The sequence below is a fragment of the Pelodiscus sinensis genome, chromosome 6 (genome assembly GCF_052426305.1).
Source record: "Pelodiscus sinensis isolate ZL-2025 chromosome 6, ASM5242630v1, whole genome shotgun sequence".
Lineage (NCBI taxonomy): Eukaryota > Metazoa > Chordata > Testudines > Trionychidae > Pelodiscus > Pelodiscus sinensis.
In genome coordinates this window covers 121,981,634-121,999,343 of record NC_143057.1, presented here as the reverse complement: position 1 = coordinate 121,999,343, position 17,710 = coordinate 121,981,634, and the positions used below count along the sequence as shown (strand labels likewise).

At 42.9% G+C, this 17,710-nt stretch overlaps 1 protein-coding gene across 1 annotated transcript in view; it reads right to left on the bottom strand.

The window, feature by feature from the left end:
* Window positions 1–439: 439 nt before the first annotated feature.
* Window positions 440–17,710, bottom strand: part of RIT2 (Ras like without CAAX 2) — a 275,385-nt gene continuing 258,114 nt past the window's right edge. Inside the window, exon 5 of the mRNA XM_006136787.5 lies at window positions 440–1,854. Coding sequence (XP_006136849.3) covers window positions 1,627–1,854 — 228 coding nt within the window. The 3' untranslated portion in view covers window positions 440–1,626. The remainder of the gene's footprint in view (window positions 1,855–17,710) is intronic.

Genomic DNA, 17,710 nt, shown 5'->3' with positions numbered 1-17,710 from the left:
TATGAAAATTTCCATTTTTTTGTTGTTGATTGAGCACTAATACCAGCCTGAGCATAAATCACTGAATTTAAACACTCGTTTCTAGACTATTTCAAAGACTAATATTGCACACATAGACCATTACAAATGAAAACCTACTAGGCAGGTGAGATGCTACTTTGTATGTACAAAAGCTTACAAATGGAGAAGCATTACATTAGGAATTCACATACATTTCTCAGAGGGGTAGCTGTGTTAGTCTGAATCTGCAAAAGCGACGAGGAGTCCTGTGGCACCTTATAGACTAACTGAAGTGTAGGAGCATAAGCTTTCGTGGGCAAAGACCCACTTCGTCAGATGCATGTAGTGGAAATTCCCACTACATGCATCTGACGAAGTGGGTCTTTGCCCATGAAAGCTTATGCTCCTACACTTCAGTTAGTCTATAAGGTGCCACAGGACTCCTCGTCGCACATACATTTCTGTCTACCCAATAGGCAGGACACATTATTGGCAATCTATGGGTTCTAGTGCACAACCTTCTACGAGATAGATCAGATTGCTAATTTTAACTGAAAATATTGACAAGTATTATAATAACCTGTGAGATAATTTGACAATTAAGAATCTGGGATGTGAAAATATTTTATGTGAATTGATTGCAATGTGTTGATATGTGGCATTTTTCCCACATGATGAATTATTTTAATAATGTCTAAAAATAATACTTGTCCAATGAAACCAGTAATAATATTTTAATAGATTGTTGTTTGGTAGCTATGAACAATAAACACCACATTAAGATGTAGAAATTAACAGAAACAGTAAAAACTGTACTCATATTTATGTTTCAGTAACTATGAACAACATGACACTTTTTCATTCGGGGTATCATTATTTCATCTCACCTGCCAAATTAATGCACCACTTGATAGCTCCACATCATTATTCATCCAAAGATACATGGAATGAGTTTTCCAATTATGTATGGTTTGGGTGTGTGTATGGTGGGTACATGAAAGTGTAAAACACGTTCCTCTTTGGAGAACTGCTCCATGCCTAAAATAATCTTTCATACCCTTGATGACCTTGAATTCCCCTTGTACTGGGGATCATGCAGGGAAAGGAAAAATGATCTCTTTGTGGCCTCTGGTCCTTACACAACAGGACTTATCGTGCCAAGTGTGAGGCAGAGGGTAATTGATTGCTAAGTGGCATCTTCTGTTTTGGCTATATTGGCATAAAAGGGCCCAATGAGCAAGCACAGATTGAGCTTCATAGAAGTTATTCCTGCATAAGGACTGAATGAAAGCAAAGAAAGGACTCCAGAACTGGGCCCTGAAGATGCTGTGGAAATGCTGTCTTAGGAATTGCTACACATGGCTGTGATCAACTCCCTAAGGGTATGTCTACACTTGCCCCCTAGTGCAATGAGGAGTAACAGTTAATTTGAGGGAAGGGTTTTGGATCGGACTACCGCATCTACCGGCTTTTTAAAATGGTGACCAGCCGTGAATATGCTAATGAAGCGTGGGATATTTAAATCAGGCACTTCATTAGCAACTTCGGTATGCTTCATCTGCCTCCCTTCTTCAAACTAGGGGCAAGTGTAGACATACCCTAAAGGTGGCCGATGGGAAAGTGCCATCAGGATGTACTTTCCTTTTTCTTCTTCAAAGAGCCTTTCAGCATCCTCCACAGACTGTCCTTCCTCTTCATCTTCTTTTCTGTCAGGGGCAGTGAGGACTCTTTCCTGCGAATTTCCCGCACCAGTCCATGAAAGACATCATCAATGTAGAAGCGCAGGGCAGCTGAGGTCTCAAAGAAGGAGCACGAATACTCTCTTGCCAAACTCATACCTTCTTCAGTCGAGACCTATCAAAAAAAAAAAGTCACTAAGAGTAACATGTTCATAAAGTTTAAGGCCAACAGGGAGTCTTAAATCTTTTGACCTATGTGTCAAAGTAGTTCCAGCCTTGGGTAGATATGGGCCACCAATCTTTTGGATAATAGCCAAGCATACTCACATATTGTGCCAAAGAGAATACAGCAGAGAATGTTCACAAGTTGTACGACTATAAATATGTTATATGTCTGAGCAACTCACAACACTCCTGTAAGGCAAAGAACTATGATCCTCCTTTTCTTTGGGAAACTGAGCCACAGAGGGTATGTCTAGACTACACGCTTCTTTCAAAAGAAGCTTTTTTGAAAGAATCTTTCAAAAAAGCTTATTTCGAAAGAGATCGTCTAGACAGCCACAACTTTTTCTGAAAAAACGTATCACTTATTTGAAAGAGAACACCCAGGCAATCTGGATGCTCTTCTTTGAAAAAGCCCTGTTTGTGGTCAAGAACACCTTTTTTTAAAGAGCTCTTTTGAATAAAAGGCATTCTTCCTTGTGAAATGAGGTTTACCGCTGCTGAAAAAACCACCGCGTTCTTTCGATTTAATTTCTAAAGAATGAGGCGGCAGTCTAGACACAGGTGAAGTTTTTTTGAAAAAACCCTGTACAGGCAGTCTCCGGGTTACGTACAAGATAGGGACTGTAGGTTTGTTCTTAAGTTGAATCTGTATGTAAGTCGGAACTGGCATCCAGATTCAGCCACTGCTGAAACTGATCAGTTTCAACAGCGGCTGAATCTGGACACCAGTTCCGACTTACATACAGATTCAACTTAAGAACCCCAGGCATCCCCAAGTCAGCAGCTGATTCCAGGAAGCCCGGAGCAGAGCAACTCTGCCTCGGGCTTCCTGTAGTCAGCCGCTGGTCAGTTTCAGCAGCGGCTGACATGGGGACGCCTGGGGCAGAGCAGCTCGGGTGCTACTGGATTGGTCCAGTAGCGCGGCCGCTCCTCGGCGCTACTGGACCAACCCAGCAGCAACCCAGCTGCTCTGCCCCAGGCGTCCTGATTCAGCTGCTGCTGAAACTGATCAGCAGCGGCTGAATCAGGACTCCTGGGGCAGAGCAGCTGGGGTGCTGCCGGGTTGGTCCAGTAGCGCCAAGGAGCGGTGCTGCGGGACCAACCAGCAGCGCCCCACCTGCTCTACCACAGGCCCCGGGCTTTGCTCCACGTCTCCCTGGTCTGCTGCGGGGGGGGGGGGCACTAGCTGCGTCCCCCCCCAGCAGACCAGAGAGATGCAGAGCAAAGCGGCAGAGGACCCGGGGCCGGACCCACTAACAGTAGCCGTGTTAGTCTGAATCTGCATCTGACATGCATCTGACAAAGTGGGTCTTTGCCCACGAAAGCTTATGCTCCTACACTTCAGTTAGTCTATAAGGTGCCACAGGACTCCTCGTCGCTTTTATGTTATGGTGATTACAAATATTGTAAAGATAAGCGAATCAGTTAAGTGATAACCTAAATAATACTCAGTGACACCAAGAAAGAGTATTTTCACTTTAAGACTGCTCTAATTGCTCCTGGCTTTTCTGAGAGCAGCAGTGTAAGCAAAATGCATGATTCAATAAGTTTAATGGGAACCACTGAGAAATCAATTGTGTGAATAGGACACTCTTTTGGCCTATTTTGAAGAAGGAATCCACTTTTGTTAGGGTGCATCTAGACAGTGGCACAATTTTGGGATAGTTCCTATATCCTGAAATAGCATTTTCTGCATCTTGACAGGGGGCCCTTTAATTCAAAATAGCTTTAGAAATAATGGGCACACTATTCCCACGTCCCTGTAAACCTCATTCCACAAGGATTAAGGGACATTTTGGAATAGCGCTTTATTTTGAAATTTGGCATTGCGTAGCTCAAATTGAGCAGCTTATTTTGAGCTAAAGGTGCAGTGTAGACGCACCGTTAAAGCACTGCACTTCAGAGCAAACCCATAAAGGGTATGTCTAGACTACAAGGCTCTTTTGAAAGAGTGTGTCTAGACAGCAGCCTCTTTTTTCAAAAAAGAGAGCCGCAGGCAGTCTGAAGGCTCTCTTTCGAAAAAGCATTGTTTGCATTTAATAATGCCTTTTTTTTCGAAAGAGCACTTTTTAAAAAAAGGCATTATTCCTCGTAAAATGAGGTTTTCCGTGGTCAAAAAAATGCCACATTCTTTCGATTTAATTTCAAAATAACGCGGAAGCAATCTAGACGCAGGTGAAGTTCTTTCGAAAAAAGGCCACTTTTTCAAAAAAACCTGTAATCTAGATACACCCTGTCATAGGCTTCTTCCCTAGTCTGGCACAATAAATGCAGAAGTGGGGGCCTGCAAAAGTACCCCAAAACCTTATCTTTTCAGGCTTTGGTATAAAACTCCCCCCCCCCATCTTAAAAACCTAGATTTTGGGGATAAAATCTGCTGTCACCACCAAAGTAATGATAAGAAAATCATGGGAGAGATCTCTTGGGAAATCTCACCCCTAAAGTACAAACCAGGACACAAAAATTAACAAATTCCAGGTTAATAAAAAAAAAGAGAAAGAACTTTTATTATCACCACAATATTTCTGTTGCAAGCATAATGACTAGATGGAAAAATCACAAATTAATATACTCATGGGGGAACCCCACCATGGTCCAAGACTTAATTTCAAAGGAGAGCAAAACCCATTTTTAAAAATGCACAGACATCAGATCCCATTTCCCAAACCATAAAACAATAAAACCTAATGGATTTATCTAAACCCGTGGTCACCAACCAGTAGATCGCGATCTACCGGTAGATCTCGGAGGCTCTAAGAGTAGCTCTTGAGCCCTCTCTGAACTGCGCGCCTGCGCAGTATATTTACATTAGATTTCCTCATTTGAGGAGCAGCTACTCACTGAGCAACAGCACAGGTGAGTAGCTGTAAGGAATGGTGGGATTTTTTTTTAAAGTAGCAGTATAAGGATTGGGGATAGCAAGTAATGGAAAGGAGGAGCATAGAGAGGGTGGGGCTTCAAGGAAGGGGTAGGGCGATAGATCTTGGCTTGGTCTGTCATTTAAAAAGTGATCTTGGGTGTAAAAAGGTTGGAGACCACTGATCTAAACCTACAGAGAGTAAAGAGTTTTTTCTTGAAGGGAGACATACTATCTGACCCCCTCACTAGCTGGAGAGCAAACTGCCCCAGAGACAAGGAGGGGAAACCCAATAATTCCTTTGTCCCAGTTTGAAATTCCTAGCTACATTCCTATTGGCCAATTCTACCTGGCTTAGGTATAGTTAACCCCTTAGTCCCTAGGCTGCTGGCTAACCCTCATGATCATGACATGCTCAAACAGAGCTGTAATTTTAGTAAAGATTGTATCTATTTGCTACATAACATTTTAATTTATAACCCTAAAACAGCTTTGTAACGAATGTGAAGGGTTCACAGTCATGCTGCATTCAACCATGGAAAATGCCAGGTCCATTCCCCTCCACTCATCTGTCTCTGCCCCATACCCTTCACAGACTTTCTATGTACCCCTCCTGCCTTCCCACTTACTTCCTCCTATCTGGGAGCCATTGAGCGAACAGGAAAGAGAGTTTCTCTTCTTGTAGTTTTGCTGCCTGACACCACAGAAGCTCCCATCAGACAAAAAGAAGAATGGCAGAAAAAGGCCTGTTTGGTCAAAGAATGGAGCACGCTTATTAAGCTCTGTAGAGGTGATACATGCTCAGTATGGTTAGCACAGAGCTCCATATAGGTGGAGCATGCTCACTAGAGACAGACTGTTTAATGGATTTTATGGCAGGCCTCTAAATCTCAGTATAGCTTATTTCAATGGTATATAACTTGGACACATTTGATTCAATTTTCACAGAGACAGAAGAAGTCAGCTCTTTAACTCCAGGGTGATCCAGCTATCAAATTTCCTGCCCCTCCTTCAAAGCATGGTGGTGCTAAAGCTTCTTAATAAATGGTTATTATTTTTTATTGGAAACACATGGCCTTTCCCCCCTCATCTTGTATTCAGGCACCGCTGAACTGTTTTTACTGAAATTTTCCAAAATAACTCCGTCTGAGGCAGACTCCCAACCTGGAAAATTTCAGTCCAGATGGTTGTTCTGGCAAAGTTAGAAGCAACTGAAAACAAGCTCTTCAAATGAAAAGTCTGAGCATCACTCTAGGATATATATATAGAAAATTAGGATTTTATTATCTGATTGCTGAAGAAATGTTAAACTCCTAGCAATGTTCAGAGGAAAAGTGCAAGGTGTTTTCTTTTTCCCAAGCAATAAATCAGTCATAGGATCAGATGGTTCTGAAGATTAGTAATGGGGTATAAAGATCCCAGAGCTCAACGTGACTGCAAGAGTCAGTCATGTGTGCATCTAATTTAAGGGGTAGGAACTACATTGTGAGATAAAATGCAGCCCATGTCAATACTAATCAAAGGTTTGTTAACATCTCACAGTTGCCTGGCTGCCCATATCATGGGAGCAAGGGGATCCTAGAATGTAAGTATGAAATTTACTAGAGATACCCATGAGAAGGGAGACTCTTACAGAATATGTTCCCTGCAACTACATCTAAACCGCTTCCTGCTTCCAGATTAGCATATTGCCACATTTCAGTTGAATAATTAATTGGAAGCTGGTGTTGAGCAAGAGGAGGGAGGGATAGCTCAGTGGTTTGAGCATTGACCTGCTTAACCCAGGATTGTGACCTCAATCCTTGAGGAGGCTATTTAGGGATTTGGGGCAAAAATCTGTCAGGGATGGTACTTGGTCCTGCTGTGAAGGCAGGGGACTGGACTCAATGATCTTTTAAGGTCCCTTCCAGTTCTAGGAGATAGGTATCTCATTTCATTTCAAAAGGAGCCGTCTACACAGCACCTTTTTGCACCAAAAACCCTTCTTGTGCAAGAGCCATTCTTCCTCATTTTTTCATTTTGCTAATCCATGCTTCATTTGCATAGGCTTTTGCACAAGAAGGAAGCAGTGTAGATGTAGCTTGAGAGACAGAGTTTGTAACTCCTCTAGGAAGGGTACAGTGTTTGGTTGATGAATCAGTTATGGTTTGCAGGAGAAAAGTCCTGCTCCTACTGGACAAAGTATGGATGGAGAGCTTGTGGTGTTGCTGAGGAAATATACAGATTCATAGCTCCAAAGCCAGTAGGAACAACTGGGATCATCTAGTATGATTTCCTGTACAATCCATTGTCCTCTCCCAAATTCATTCTTTGATCACATGAAAAAAAAATCTAATCGTAATTTAAAATAACCTCTCTACTCCTACTTGAGAGCTCCTGTTCATGCATCCAAGAGTTACTTTAGCTACAGTATTACACAGGGAGCTCGTGTTCTGCTAATTATCCACCATGGCTACGTCTACACTGCATCCCTCTGTCGACAGAGGGATGCAAATTAAGCACGTCAAAATTGCTAATGAAGCAGGGATTTAAATATCCCATGCCTCATTAGCATAAACATGGCCGTCACTTTTTTTGAAAATGGAATTTTCTCAAAAAAAAACGGCAGTCTAGATGCAGATCTGTCAAAATAAAGCCTTTTTCGACGGATCCTGTATTTCTCAAAAAATAAGGTTTACAGGATCTGTTGAAAAAGGCTTTATTTTTGACAGATCCACCCGCGTCTAGACTGCCAAGTTTTTTTCAAAAAAATTCCATTTAGAAAAAAAACCAGCAGCCATGTTTATGCTAATGAGGTGTGGGATATATATAAATCCCTGCTTCATTAACAATTTCGACGTGCCTAATCTACATTTCTCTGTCGACAGAGAGGTGTAATCTAGACACACCCTAAGATTCTTAAATCATTTTCAGAGTTATTGCTTCCCAGGAGAGAATCCTTCACTCTATAATATGGCCTACTTTCTGTGTTCCTAGATTTTTACATTTACAGTTAGCCTTATCAGAGCACGTATTGTTTCACTTGAGCCCTGCCTACCAAGAAATCTAGATCATGATGTATTAGTGACCTGTTCTCTTCATTATTTACTATTCTCCTTATTTTTGTGTCATCTGCAAACTTCATTAGCAGTCATTTTATATTTTCATTCAGGTTGTTGAAACAATTGTTAACTGGAATAAGGCCTAAAACAGATCTCTGGGAAGCCACTAGAAACACACACCATCCTCATTTACAAGTACACATTGAAGCCTATCAGTCAGGCATCTTATAATCCATTCATGTGTGTCCTCTTCATTTTATATCGTTGTAATAATTTTTAATCAAGATTTCATGAAGTACCAAGTTAAATGCCTGACAGAAACCTGAAGGCATGTCCACACTGTAGTTCGAAACCTGTCTCTACATAGACATTCAAGTTACATCTACACTACAAGTTTTCTCTGCAAAAAATATGCTCATGGGGGACTCATTCGCATGAGTCGTGATCTCATTTGCATCTTTTCTGCCAATCGGTTTTTGCGCAAAAACAAGCAGTGTGGATGTTTTCTTTTTGCGCAAAAAAAACCTTTTTCCACAAGATCAGCAAATGAGTCCCTCATGAACATATTTTTTGCCGGGAAAATTCGTAGTGTAGATGTAGTCTCTGGCTTGGGTGACAGCCTGATCTCTAGGACTATTCCATCTTGCAGGGTCTCAGAGTCTTAGCTCCAGTGTGAGCCCAATGTCCACACTGCAGTTAAACAGCCGTTTGAGCAGAAGCTCCACAAGTGTGTCAGCTGGCATGGGTCGGCTGTGGGTTTATAATTGCAGTAGAGTCCTATCCCAATTATATTGCCTCCACACAAGCCTGCCGATGGTGGAGGGAGCAAAGAAGGCAACTCCCCCCGGGACTCAGCAATTCTAAAGAGATTGAAGCCCAAGGCCCTTGACATCACCACAGGAGCAGGCATGGCATGCTCTGAGCAGCTCTAAGAGCTGGGGGGCATAGCATGGTGAACTTCTGGCGCTGCAGAGGGCTTGGCTCTGGCCCCACACCTTCTGCTTAATGCCCCGCCTCTTCCAGTATTGCAGAGGCACCCTCCCTCACCCAGGGTCCTGGCTAGGCTCTTGGCTCCCCTGCCTCCACACTATTCTCTTTATCCACCTAACTTGTAATCTCATCCAAAAAAGTATCAAGTTGGTTTGCCAGCTCTATTTGCCATAAACCCATATTGAGCAGCATTAATTATATTATCCTCCTTCAAGTCTTTATTAATCAAATCCCAAATCAACCACTCTGTTCTCTTGCTCAGGATCAATGTCAGACTTACAGGCCTATTATTACCTGGGTTATCATGTTCACTCTTTGTAAATAATGGCACACAGATCCTGGAGAAGTAAGTGTGAGACAGTGGACGGAAGGAAGAATCATAAAACACTAGAACTGGAAGGGACCATCAAGTCCAGTTCCCTTCCCTCACAGCAGGACCAAACGCCATTTAGACCATCCCTGTTAGATGTCCGTCTAACCTGCTCTTAAGTATCTCTAATGATGGAGATTCCACAACCTCCCTAGGAAATTTATCCCAGTATTTAACCACCACATTAGAAGTTTTTCCTAATGTCCAACCTAAATCTCCCTTGCTGCAACTTAAGCCCATTGCTTCTTGTCCTTGGTCAAGGAGAACAATTTTTCCACATAACACCCTTTCAGGAACTTGAGGGTGCAGCTAGACTACATGGCTCCGTCGACGAAGCCATGTAGATGAGTTAACTAGACATAGGAAAATGAAGCGGTGATTTAAATAATTGCCGCTTTATTTACATCAAAATGGCCACCGCTCTGTGCCGATCAGCTGTTTAGCAGCACAGTGGAACAGTCTGGACGCATCGCAGTGGACAAGGGAAGCCTTTGTCAACCGCTCTGGTATGCCTAAGCTAGGCTAAGACACCTAGACCAACAAGCCTGCCTTGCAGGCTAGCCATGCAGGCATAGAGGTAGTTAAGGTATAGGGCTGTTGAAGGCTCTAAGGGCCTGATCTAAAGTCCTGTTGGGTGAAGTGTGTACAAGCGTGATTGGATCAGGTCCTACAGAAGCAGCTAAGGCTGGATTGAACAGCTTGAACAGCTAAAGAGCAGGACTCAAATGAAGAGAGAGTTGGAAGGGTGGATTATAAAGCTGAGGAAACTTGATGTGCTGGGGCCAAGGAGCTGACTTGGCAATGCCTCAGCAGTCACGTTAACAAATACTGTGGCCCTGTGAACCCATTCGGGGCATTGATGATGAGATATATGTAGGCGTGCAGTCTTATCAAGTAAAGGAAGCTAAGCTGAATGTGGGAACGTTTGCGTACTATGACCTCACAATGAAAAGAAATATGTACTGGCGCTACACTGCATTTTACAGCATTAAAATTCTGTTTGTGGCTTTTGCAAGGCTCCCTCAGAAAATTACAAGTGAGATTAAATGGCTGGCTGACAGCGTGTGGGGGCAGTGATGGATGAGCTGTCATCTTAATGACAGCCAGCTCTGTATTAAGGTCAAGTCCTGCACAGCCGAAAGGACAGCATGAAACACCAAGGTTGGGAGCTGATGGGGAGGCCCTGGCAGTCAACAGGCCCACCGGATGAAGAACACCAAAGAAACAGACTGGATTGATTTTCTGTGCAGGCCCTTGGGTTGTTAATACTGAGAAAATCTCCTTCAGGCTCCGTCTGTGCCGTGTTTAACCTTTGCATCTTTGACAGCGCAGCCACAGCCACACCTCAAAGTGTGTTTCATTTGGAGAGTTAGCATTAACAGAGGCAGCTTCATCATCCTGGCGGTGCTGGTGGTGGCCTCTGTGCTTCAAGCAATCTCTCTCCCCTGGCACACTTCACACCTGCCTTGGTGACAAGTATCAGTGGGGAAGCCATGTTACTCTGAATCTGCAAGAACAACGAGAAGTCCTGTGGCACCTTATAGACTAACATTTATTGGAGCATAAGCTTTCGTGGGCAAAGACCCACTTTGTCAGATGCATGTAGAGGAAATTCCAGAGGCAGGTATAAATATACAAGTATAAGAAAAGAGTTCCAATCAAGAGTAAGGCTAGAGATAACCTGCCATCGTGCCAATCAGCAACCTCTGCCGGAGTCATCCAGAGCTCTGGGTTGCCATGGAGAAATTGTGAAGGCCACAGGTGAAATATCAATAGTTACAAGCATTTTCCTAAACATTTGTTCCATCCAAGCTGCTCCCGTGAGCTTTTCAGAGGAAACACAATGGCAATTACAGACATAAACATTTCATTCACACTCAGTCTAGAGTGGTTGCTGAAGGAGCTAATGGGGCTTTGATGGCAAACCTGAGGAAGACAGGAAGGCAGAATGTTGAACTCAGTTCCAAGGACCTTATCCAAAACCAAATGAATCCAATAGAAACAATTATTTTGGCTTTGGATCCGGCTCTAAATGGATGGAATTTTGACAGGAACAAATTAGCCTCACTTCAAAGGACCATCAGAATGGAACCAGTCAGAGTAGTACCTGCTGGTTTGGCTCTGAAGCTGCACTTCCTTTCCCTGACCTCCGTTCTCCAATTGGTCTGAGACAGTGATGACTGCACAGAACTGGCTGCAGCTCCCTAATGCCCATCCATTCAGCCTGGGCAGATGTTAGAGCAACAGCAGGTGACTCCAACCTTTGCCATTGCCAGAAGTACTACAGTTTAAACTGGAAGGGAATCAGGACTAGTGCAGGTCCTGTGTGCCCATATGTCCTGTAACCTGACCCTTCCTTTCTTGGCAGACAGGCTACTGGGCTAGATGGACCTTTGGTCTGACCCAGTATGGCCATTCTTATGTTCTTATATAAAAGCTATGGCACAGTGTCATAGAGGCTTTGGCCAGCTCTTATGTGCCCTACTTAGCTGATACTCTCCAGGGAGAACCTCTGGTTGTTTTAAGAATCCAACCTATTGTGTCCATCGGTTAAATGATATTGCTCACTTCATGCCTGTATATCACGATGATGGTTGTGCTATACTAGATGGGTAAAACTAGATTGGAGAGGCAAATTGATCCAACTTTCTTTTTTTCCTTAAGTCACTAACATTATTGACTTAAGTATTATTTATGTCCTGAAATATTAAAAAAAAAGATTTGAATAACCAGCACAACCTCTATACTCCAGCCATTTACATTTGTAGCCATTTCATTGTTACCACTGAGCACTGACAACCCTCATTACAAGGGGGGGGACAAGTTCAAAAGGAAATTTTTCCTTCTGCCCCTCACATTCAATGAACAGCATAGGAAAAATGTTAGCAGCTGACACAGAAAAAGGAAAGTGCAGAATTTCAAGTCACCGACATTACTCATAAAGCCAGGTGGAGGTTTTCAGAGGTAATTAGCTGAGCAAACTTCACCCTAACTTCATGGCATGCAATTCTGTACACTCTGCTCTGCTGGCTTTCTAGATTACAAGGCCCAATGAGATAAAAGGCTACCACACAATAAATCATTATTGTGAGGGCTTTACAATAATCTTAGTTACTCCCTTTGTCCAGACGTACCGAAAAGCTGATGTCACAAAAGAAGACTGTCCCATGAGTTCATTTGCTCCTCTTTTCTGGATGATAAGTTCGCAGTTTGCGTGCTTTAGGAGTACTGGTGATGAGAATGTGAGCTTGTGCCAGTTGCTATAAATATTGTGTAACAAATATGCAAGGTCTGATTCTGATCTCATTTACACTGGTGTAAATTAAGAGTATCTCCGATGAAGTTAGTAGGGACAGGTAGGGACACTAGATGTGGAAGATCAGGTTAAGTTACACAACTCTAGCTACGTAAAATTTGTAACTGGAGTTGACTTGTCTTAAGCCAAATTTGGCACTGTCCTCATTGTGGGAGGCCTACAGGAACAAAAGCTCTCATTGGCTTCCCTTACTCCTCATGACTGCCAGGAGTACAGGGGCTGTCTAAAGCTGCCCTCAGCATTCAATTTATGGGTCTTAACTACACCCACTACATCAAATGCCAGGAGAGCGATCTCTGGTGCAGCGAGAGAAGACGTGTCCTACAATTGCGCTGGTAGGGCCTGATTTATATCGCCCTACCAGCTCTTTTACCCAGCGTAGGTTTAGGGCAGGGGTAAAGCCCACACAGGATTTACCAATAGCAAAAGAGACTGGCATACCAGAAGCAGAGATATCTCTATAGAAGCCTCCAGAGCAATGGAAATTTCAAGTCAGGCAGGAGGCGTGGTGGAGGTAGGCTAGGGATGGAGACAGATCAAGACAGAAAGAGGTATGGTCAAGGTGACCTATGTCCAGCAACCCTGTACCACCTGCTAGCAGAGTAATCAGTGCCATCCTGATTACTGTTACACAAGGAGTAACAGTAGTTCGGAATAGGAAGCCTAGTCCGAACTACCTAGTTCGTGCCGCGTGTAGCCACGGGCACGGAGTCCGAACTAGCGGACATTTAAAAATGGCGGTGCCCGGCAATATGCAAATGAAGCCCAGGAAATTCAAATCCCGGGCTTCATTTGCAACTCCGGTTGCCTACATTAACCACCCTAGTTCGAACTACGGTGGTAGTGTAGACATACCCTCCGATCCTTGAAGAGAAAGAGGCTGATGAATTTATGGAGAACCAGATTGTGGAGGAAGAGGGGGTATCAGGAACTGGTGTGTGGGGGTCTGGGTGTGTACGCATGTGTGTGTGAAAGAAAGAAAGAAAAAAAGAAATGTAGATGCAATGGAAAATCTGATTGACTGGTATGTCACAAGTGCTGAATAAGTTCTCATATTAAAAAAATACTTGTGTTAAGCATGTGAATTATCCTGTTGATTTCACTGGGGGTACATCTACACTGCACAGCTATTTCTGGATCCCGAAGGGATCCAAAATATTTTTCAAAATAACGGGTGTGCTCTTGAGGCATCCCAATAATCCTCATTCTACAAGGGTTAAGGAATATCTTGAAATTGCATGGTATTTTGAAATTTGGTGCTGTGTAGATGTGCCAAATTCCAAAATAAGCGATTTCAAAATACAGTAAAACTCCAATAGTCCGGCACTCCTGATAGTCCGGCATCAAAATGGCAAGAGCTTAGTGAGTGAGCTTCAGCAAAAAATGAGTCACAAGGTAACAGCGGCAGCAGCTGAACTCAGCAAAAAGGGTAAAAAAGGTTTAAAAAAACTAAAACATTACAGTATACTGTATACAGTATGTACAATAAAAAGGGTTAAGAACACTTTATATACAGTATATTATGTATACAGTATATATATAACCAGCTTATAGTGCCTCCTGATCGTCCGGCATATCTGATAATCCGGCACCATCTAGGTCCCATAGGTTCCGGATTATCAGAAGTCTACTGTAGATTCAAAAAAAGATACTCAATTTGGGTAGCACAAATTGCATATCTTATTTCAAGTTTAGGGTGCTGTGTAGACGCACCCTGGGAGTACTGACATATTTAAAATAGTGTACATGCTGAAGCACCTTCTTGAATTAGGGCATTAAACTTTAGGCTGGACGTGTCATGATAAAGTCTGTTCAAAAAAGCATCAAACAGCAATATGTGTGATCAACATGGCCTGCTGCTTCACCCACTGTATGAAAGTTGATGTATATGTACCATTCTTTATCGTATTAATAGCTATGAGCCATTGAAGGTTTGACTTCCAAACAGACAGAGAATATTTTGCTTTGCCTAGCAATGAAAGGGAAAGCACTACAAAACTCTCTTTCCCCTCCACCTCCACACGCTGCTCATTTGCTGGGATTCTATCTATTCTGCTGAAGTGGGTATTCTATACAGAGGAGACAAGGAAAGAATTTACAATAGATTTATATAGAACTGGAGTGTAATGGAATAACCTTTTTTCAGAAATAGTTTGCTAGAGTATGAAAGCACTGCAAATGTATGAGGCATCAAACTGCCATTATGCACAGGGTACAGAGCACATGTTCCATCCTTTGACTTATTACTTGGGCTGCTTTTCAAAGAGAGAATTATTTGCTACAAGGGATGGGAGGGTAGTGATTCAAGGAGTAAGCAGTGGGTTTTTTTCTGGAATGTGTAATTTAATTTTGAAGTTTTATTAATCTCCGAGTTTATTGGGAGGGCTAGTCAGATCCTCTCATTAAACAGAACACTTGAATGGTATCTTTATTAAACTAATGCCATTGATCTTCCCCCATGATGGTACATGTTAAAGCAAAATGTCACACCTCTGCCAGATAAGAATTGACAGACAAAGATTAATGGGAGTTTCACTAATGTCTTCCCTTTGAATTTCCTTTCCTACGGGCTGGAAAGAGAAAGGACAAAAAAAGAGAGAAAAGGCTGATTTTTTAGGTGAAATCTACACTACATATTTAACTACACTGCTTAGGGGTGTGTAAATCCATACCTATAAGTGAAGCAGTGAAACTGACTTAGGCTGGGTGTAGACAGCACTATATCGATGGGAAAGCTTCCCCCATTGGTATAATGACTATTGCTCCCAGAGGTGCAGTGGCAGCCCATCAATACAGGCAACCTAGGCGGTCGCCCAGCATACCAAGAAAAATGGCCGTCGAGGGCTTTGGAGGCGAGGGCACCGATTGCGCACCGATTGCACATCTTGCCTAGGGCGCAAGTTGCCGGCAGCACATCTAGGGCTGTTCCTGCAGAGGTGGATTAGCTATGAAGGGTGGAGAACCTGTTCTGTTGGTGTAACAGGACATTTGCTGATGCACAACAGCAGCACAGCTGTGGCTCTGCAGCATTTTAAGTGTCCCTGTCCCACAGGGATACAGAAGCATGGATAGACCCATGGTGAACGTAGCATAAAATGGGCACGACTGTTGTCATGTACGCATATTCTTAGTCCCATTCCCGGACTTAGGAGGCTACAATGTGACTTGGTGGCAATTCTGCTGTATAAAACTGCAGCCGAGAAAATGCATATGGAGCAATCAGAGCTTAGCTATGTGTTCCAAGAGAAGCAACTGAAAAGTTGTAGTTGTCCAGTGGGTTGGAATAGGTATAACAATGCATTTTGGTACATGAGACACATCAGTTGGGTCATATCATTGCACCATGTGCAACATATGCACTGCACGTTTTTGTCAAGCACCTGACCGTTTATATCCCGCATTTCTCTTAAAGACCTCCACCTTGCCATGGTAGCTGTATTCAGCAGGGATATTTAGGCTATGGGAATTCAGGGGAAAGCTTACAGGGCCAGAAGCAGGACATTTTTCGAAGCTAAGGACTTCTGCCTGCAGAAAGCACAGCTGAGTTCACATCATGCCAGTTTCAGGGTACAATGCAAAACTAATCCTTCTCAGTGGGGGAACCATGTTAGTCTTTAATTCTGTGTCTTTTGGGTTAGTCTCTACAGTGCCACAGGACTAATCTTTTTTAATCCTTTTCAGAAGCTTGATGGCTAAAAATCTGGGCTGATTCTCTATAAGGCCAGCACGGGGAGGATACAAGTATATAGCCTTGTCCCTCTGGGCACATCTAAACTACATTCCTCTGTGGAAAGAGGAATGTAAATGAAGCAAATCAAAAGTGCCAATGAAGCATGGATTTAAATATCCCACACTTCATTTGCATATTTGCCTCCGAGTGTTTTTTTTTTAAAAAAGGGATTTCGAAAGTGAAAGCGCAGTCTAGATGGGGTCCTTTTTTTAAAAAAAATCCTTTTTTGAAAGAACCCATGCTCTTGAAAAATGAGGAGTATGGGTTCCTTCAAAAAAGGGGTGATTTTTGAAAGAATCCCATCTAGACTGCTCTATCACTTTCGAAAAACCCTTTTTCGAAAAAAAGCTCGGACGTGAATATGCAAATGAAGCACGGGATATTTAAATCCGCGCTTCATTTGAACTTTCGATTTGCTTCATTTACATTCCTCTTTCCACAGCAGAATGGATACTAGACATAGCCTCTGCAACACTATTTTGAAATAACTAGTGCTCTTCTGATCCTTCTTGCAGAAAAACCCGCAGTGTGGATGGGGCCATTTTGTGCAAAAAAAAAACCTTTTGCGCAAGAACCCTTATTCCTCATTTTTTTAGGAATAAGGGTTCCTATGCAAAAGGGGTCTTTTGTGCAAATGGTCCCATCTACATTGGGGTTTTTTTTCGCAAAAACCTCTTCCGCAAAAAGGATCAGAAGAGAATATGCAAATGAGACCATGAGAAATGCTAATGAGCACTTCATTTGCATTTCCTCTTCCACAGAAATGATAGAGTGTAGACAGAGCCCAAAGGCTCATCTACACAGCGGGGCTTAACTCAAAATAAGCTATGCAAATGGAGCTACATCAACTATGTAGCTTATTTCAAAATAGCTTATTTCAAAATTGGGAGCATCTACACAGCACTTATTTTGAAATAGAGCACTCTTCCTCCGACTTCCCGTACTCCTCATACAATGAGGCTACGTCTACATTGGCCCCTTTTCCGGAAGGGGCATGGTAATTTTTGAAATCGCAATAGGGAAATGCGCGGGGGATTTAAATATCCCCCGCGGCATTTAAATAAAAATGTCCGCCGCTTTTTTCCGGCTTTTAGAAAAGCCGGAAAAGAGCGTCTACACTGGCCCCGATCCTCCGGAAAAAAAGCCCTTTTCCGGAGGATCTTATTCCTACTTTGAAGGAAGGAATAAGAAGTAGGAATAAGATCCTCCGGAAAAGGGCTTTTTTTCCGGAGGATCGGGGCCAGTGTAGACGCTCTTTTCCGGCTTTTCTAAAAGCCGGAATAAAGCGGCGGACATTTTTATTTAAATGCCGCGGGGGATATTTAAATCCCCCGCGCATTTCCCTATTGCGATTTCAAAAATTACCATGCCCCTTCCGGAAAAGGGGCCAATGTAGACGAGCCCTGAGGGTTACAGAAGTCGGAGTAAGAAGTCCTCCAGCTTGACAGTATTTTGACACTATTCCGAAATAACTGCCTTCTGTGTAGACACGGACTAAGTTA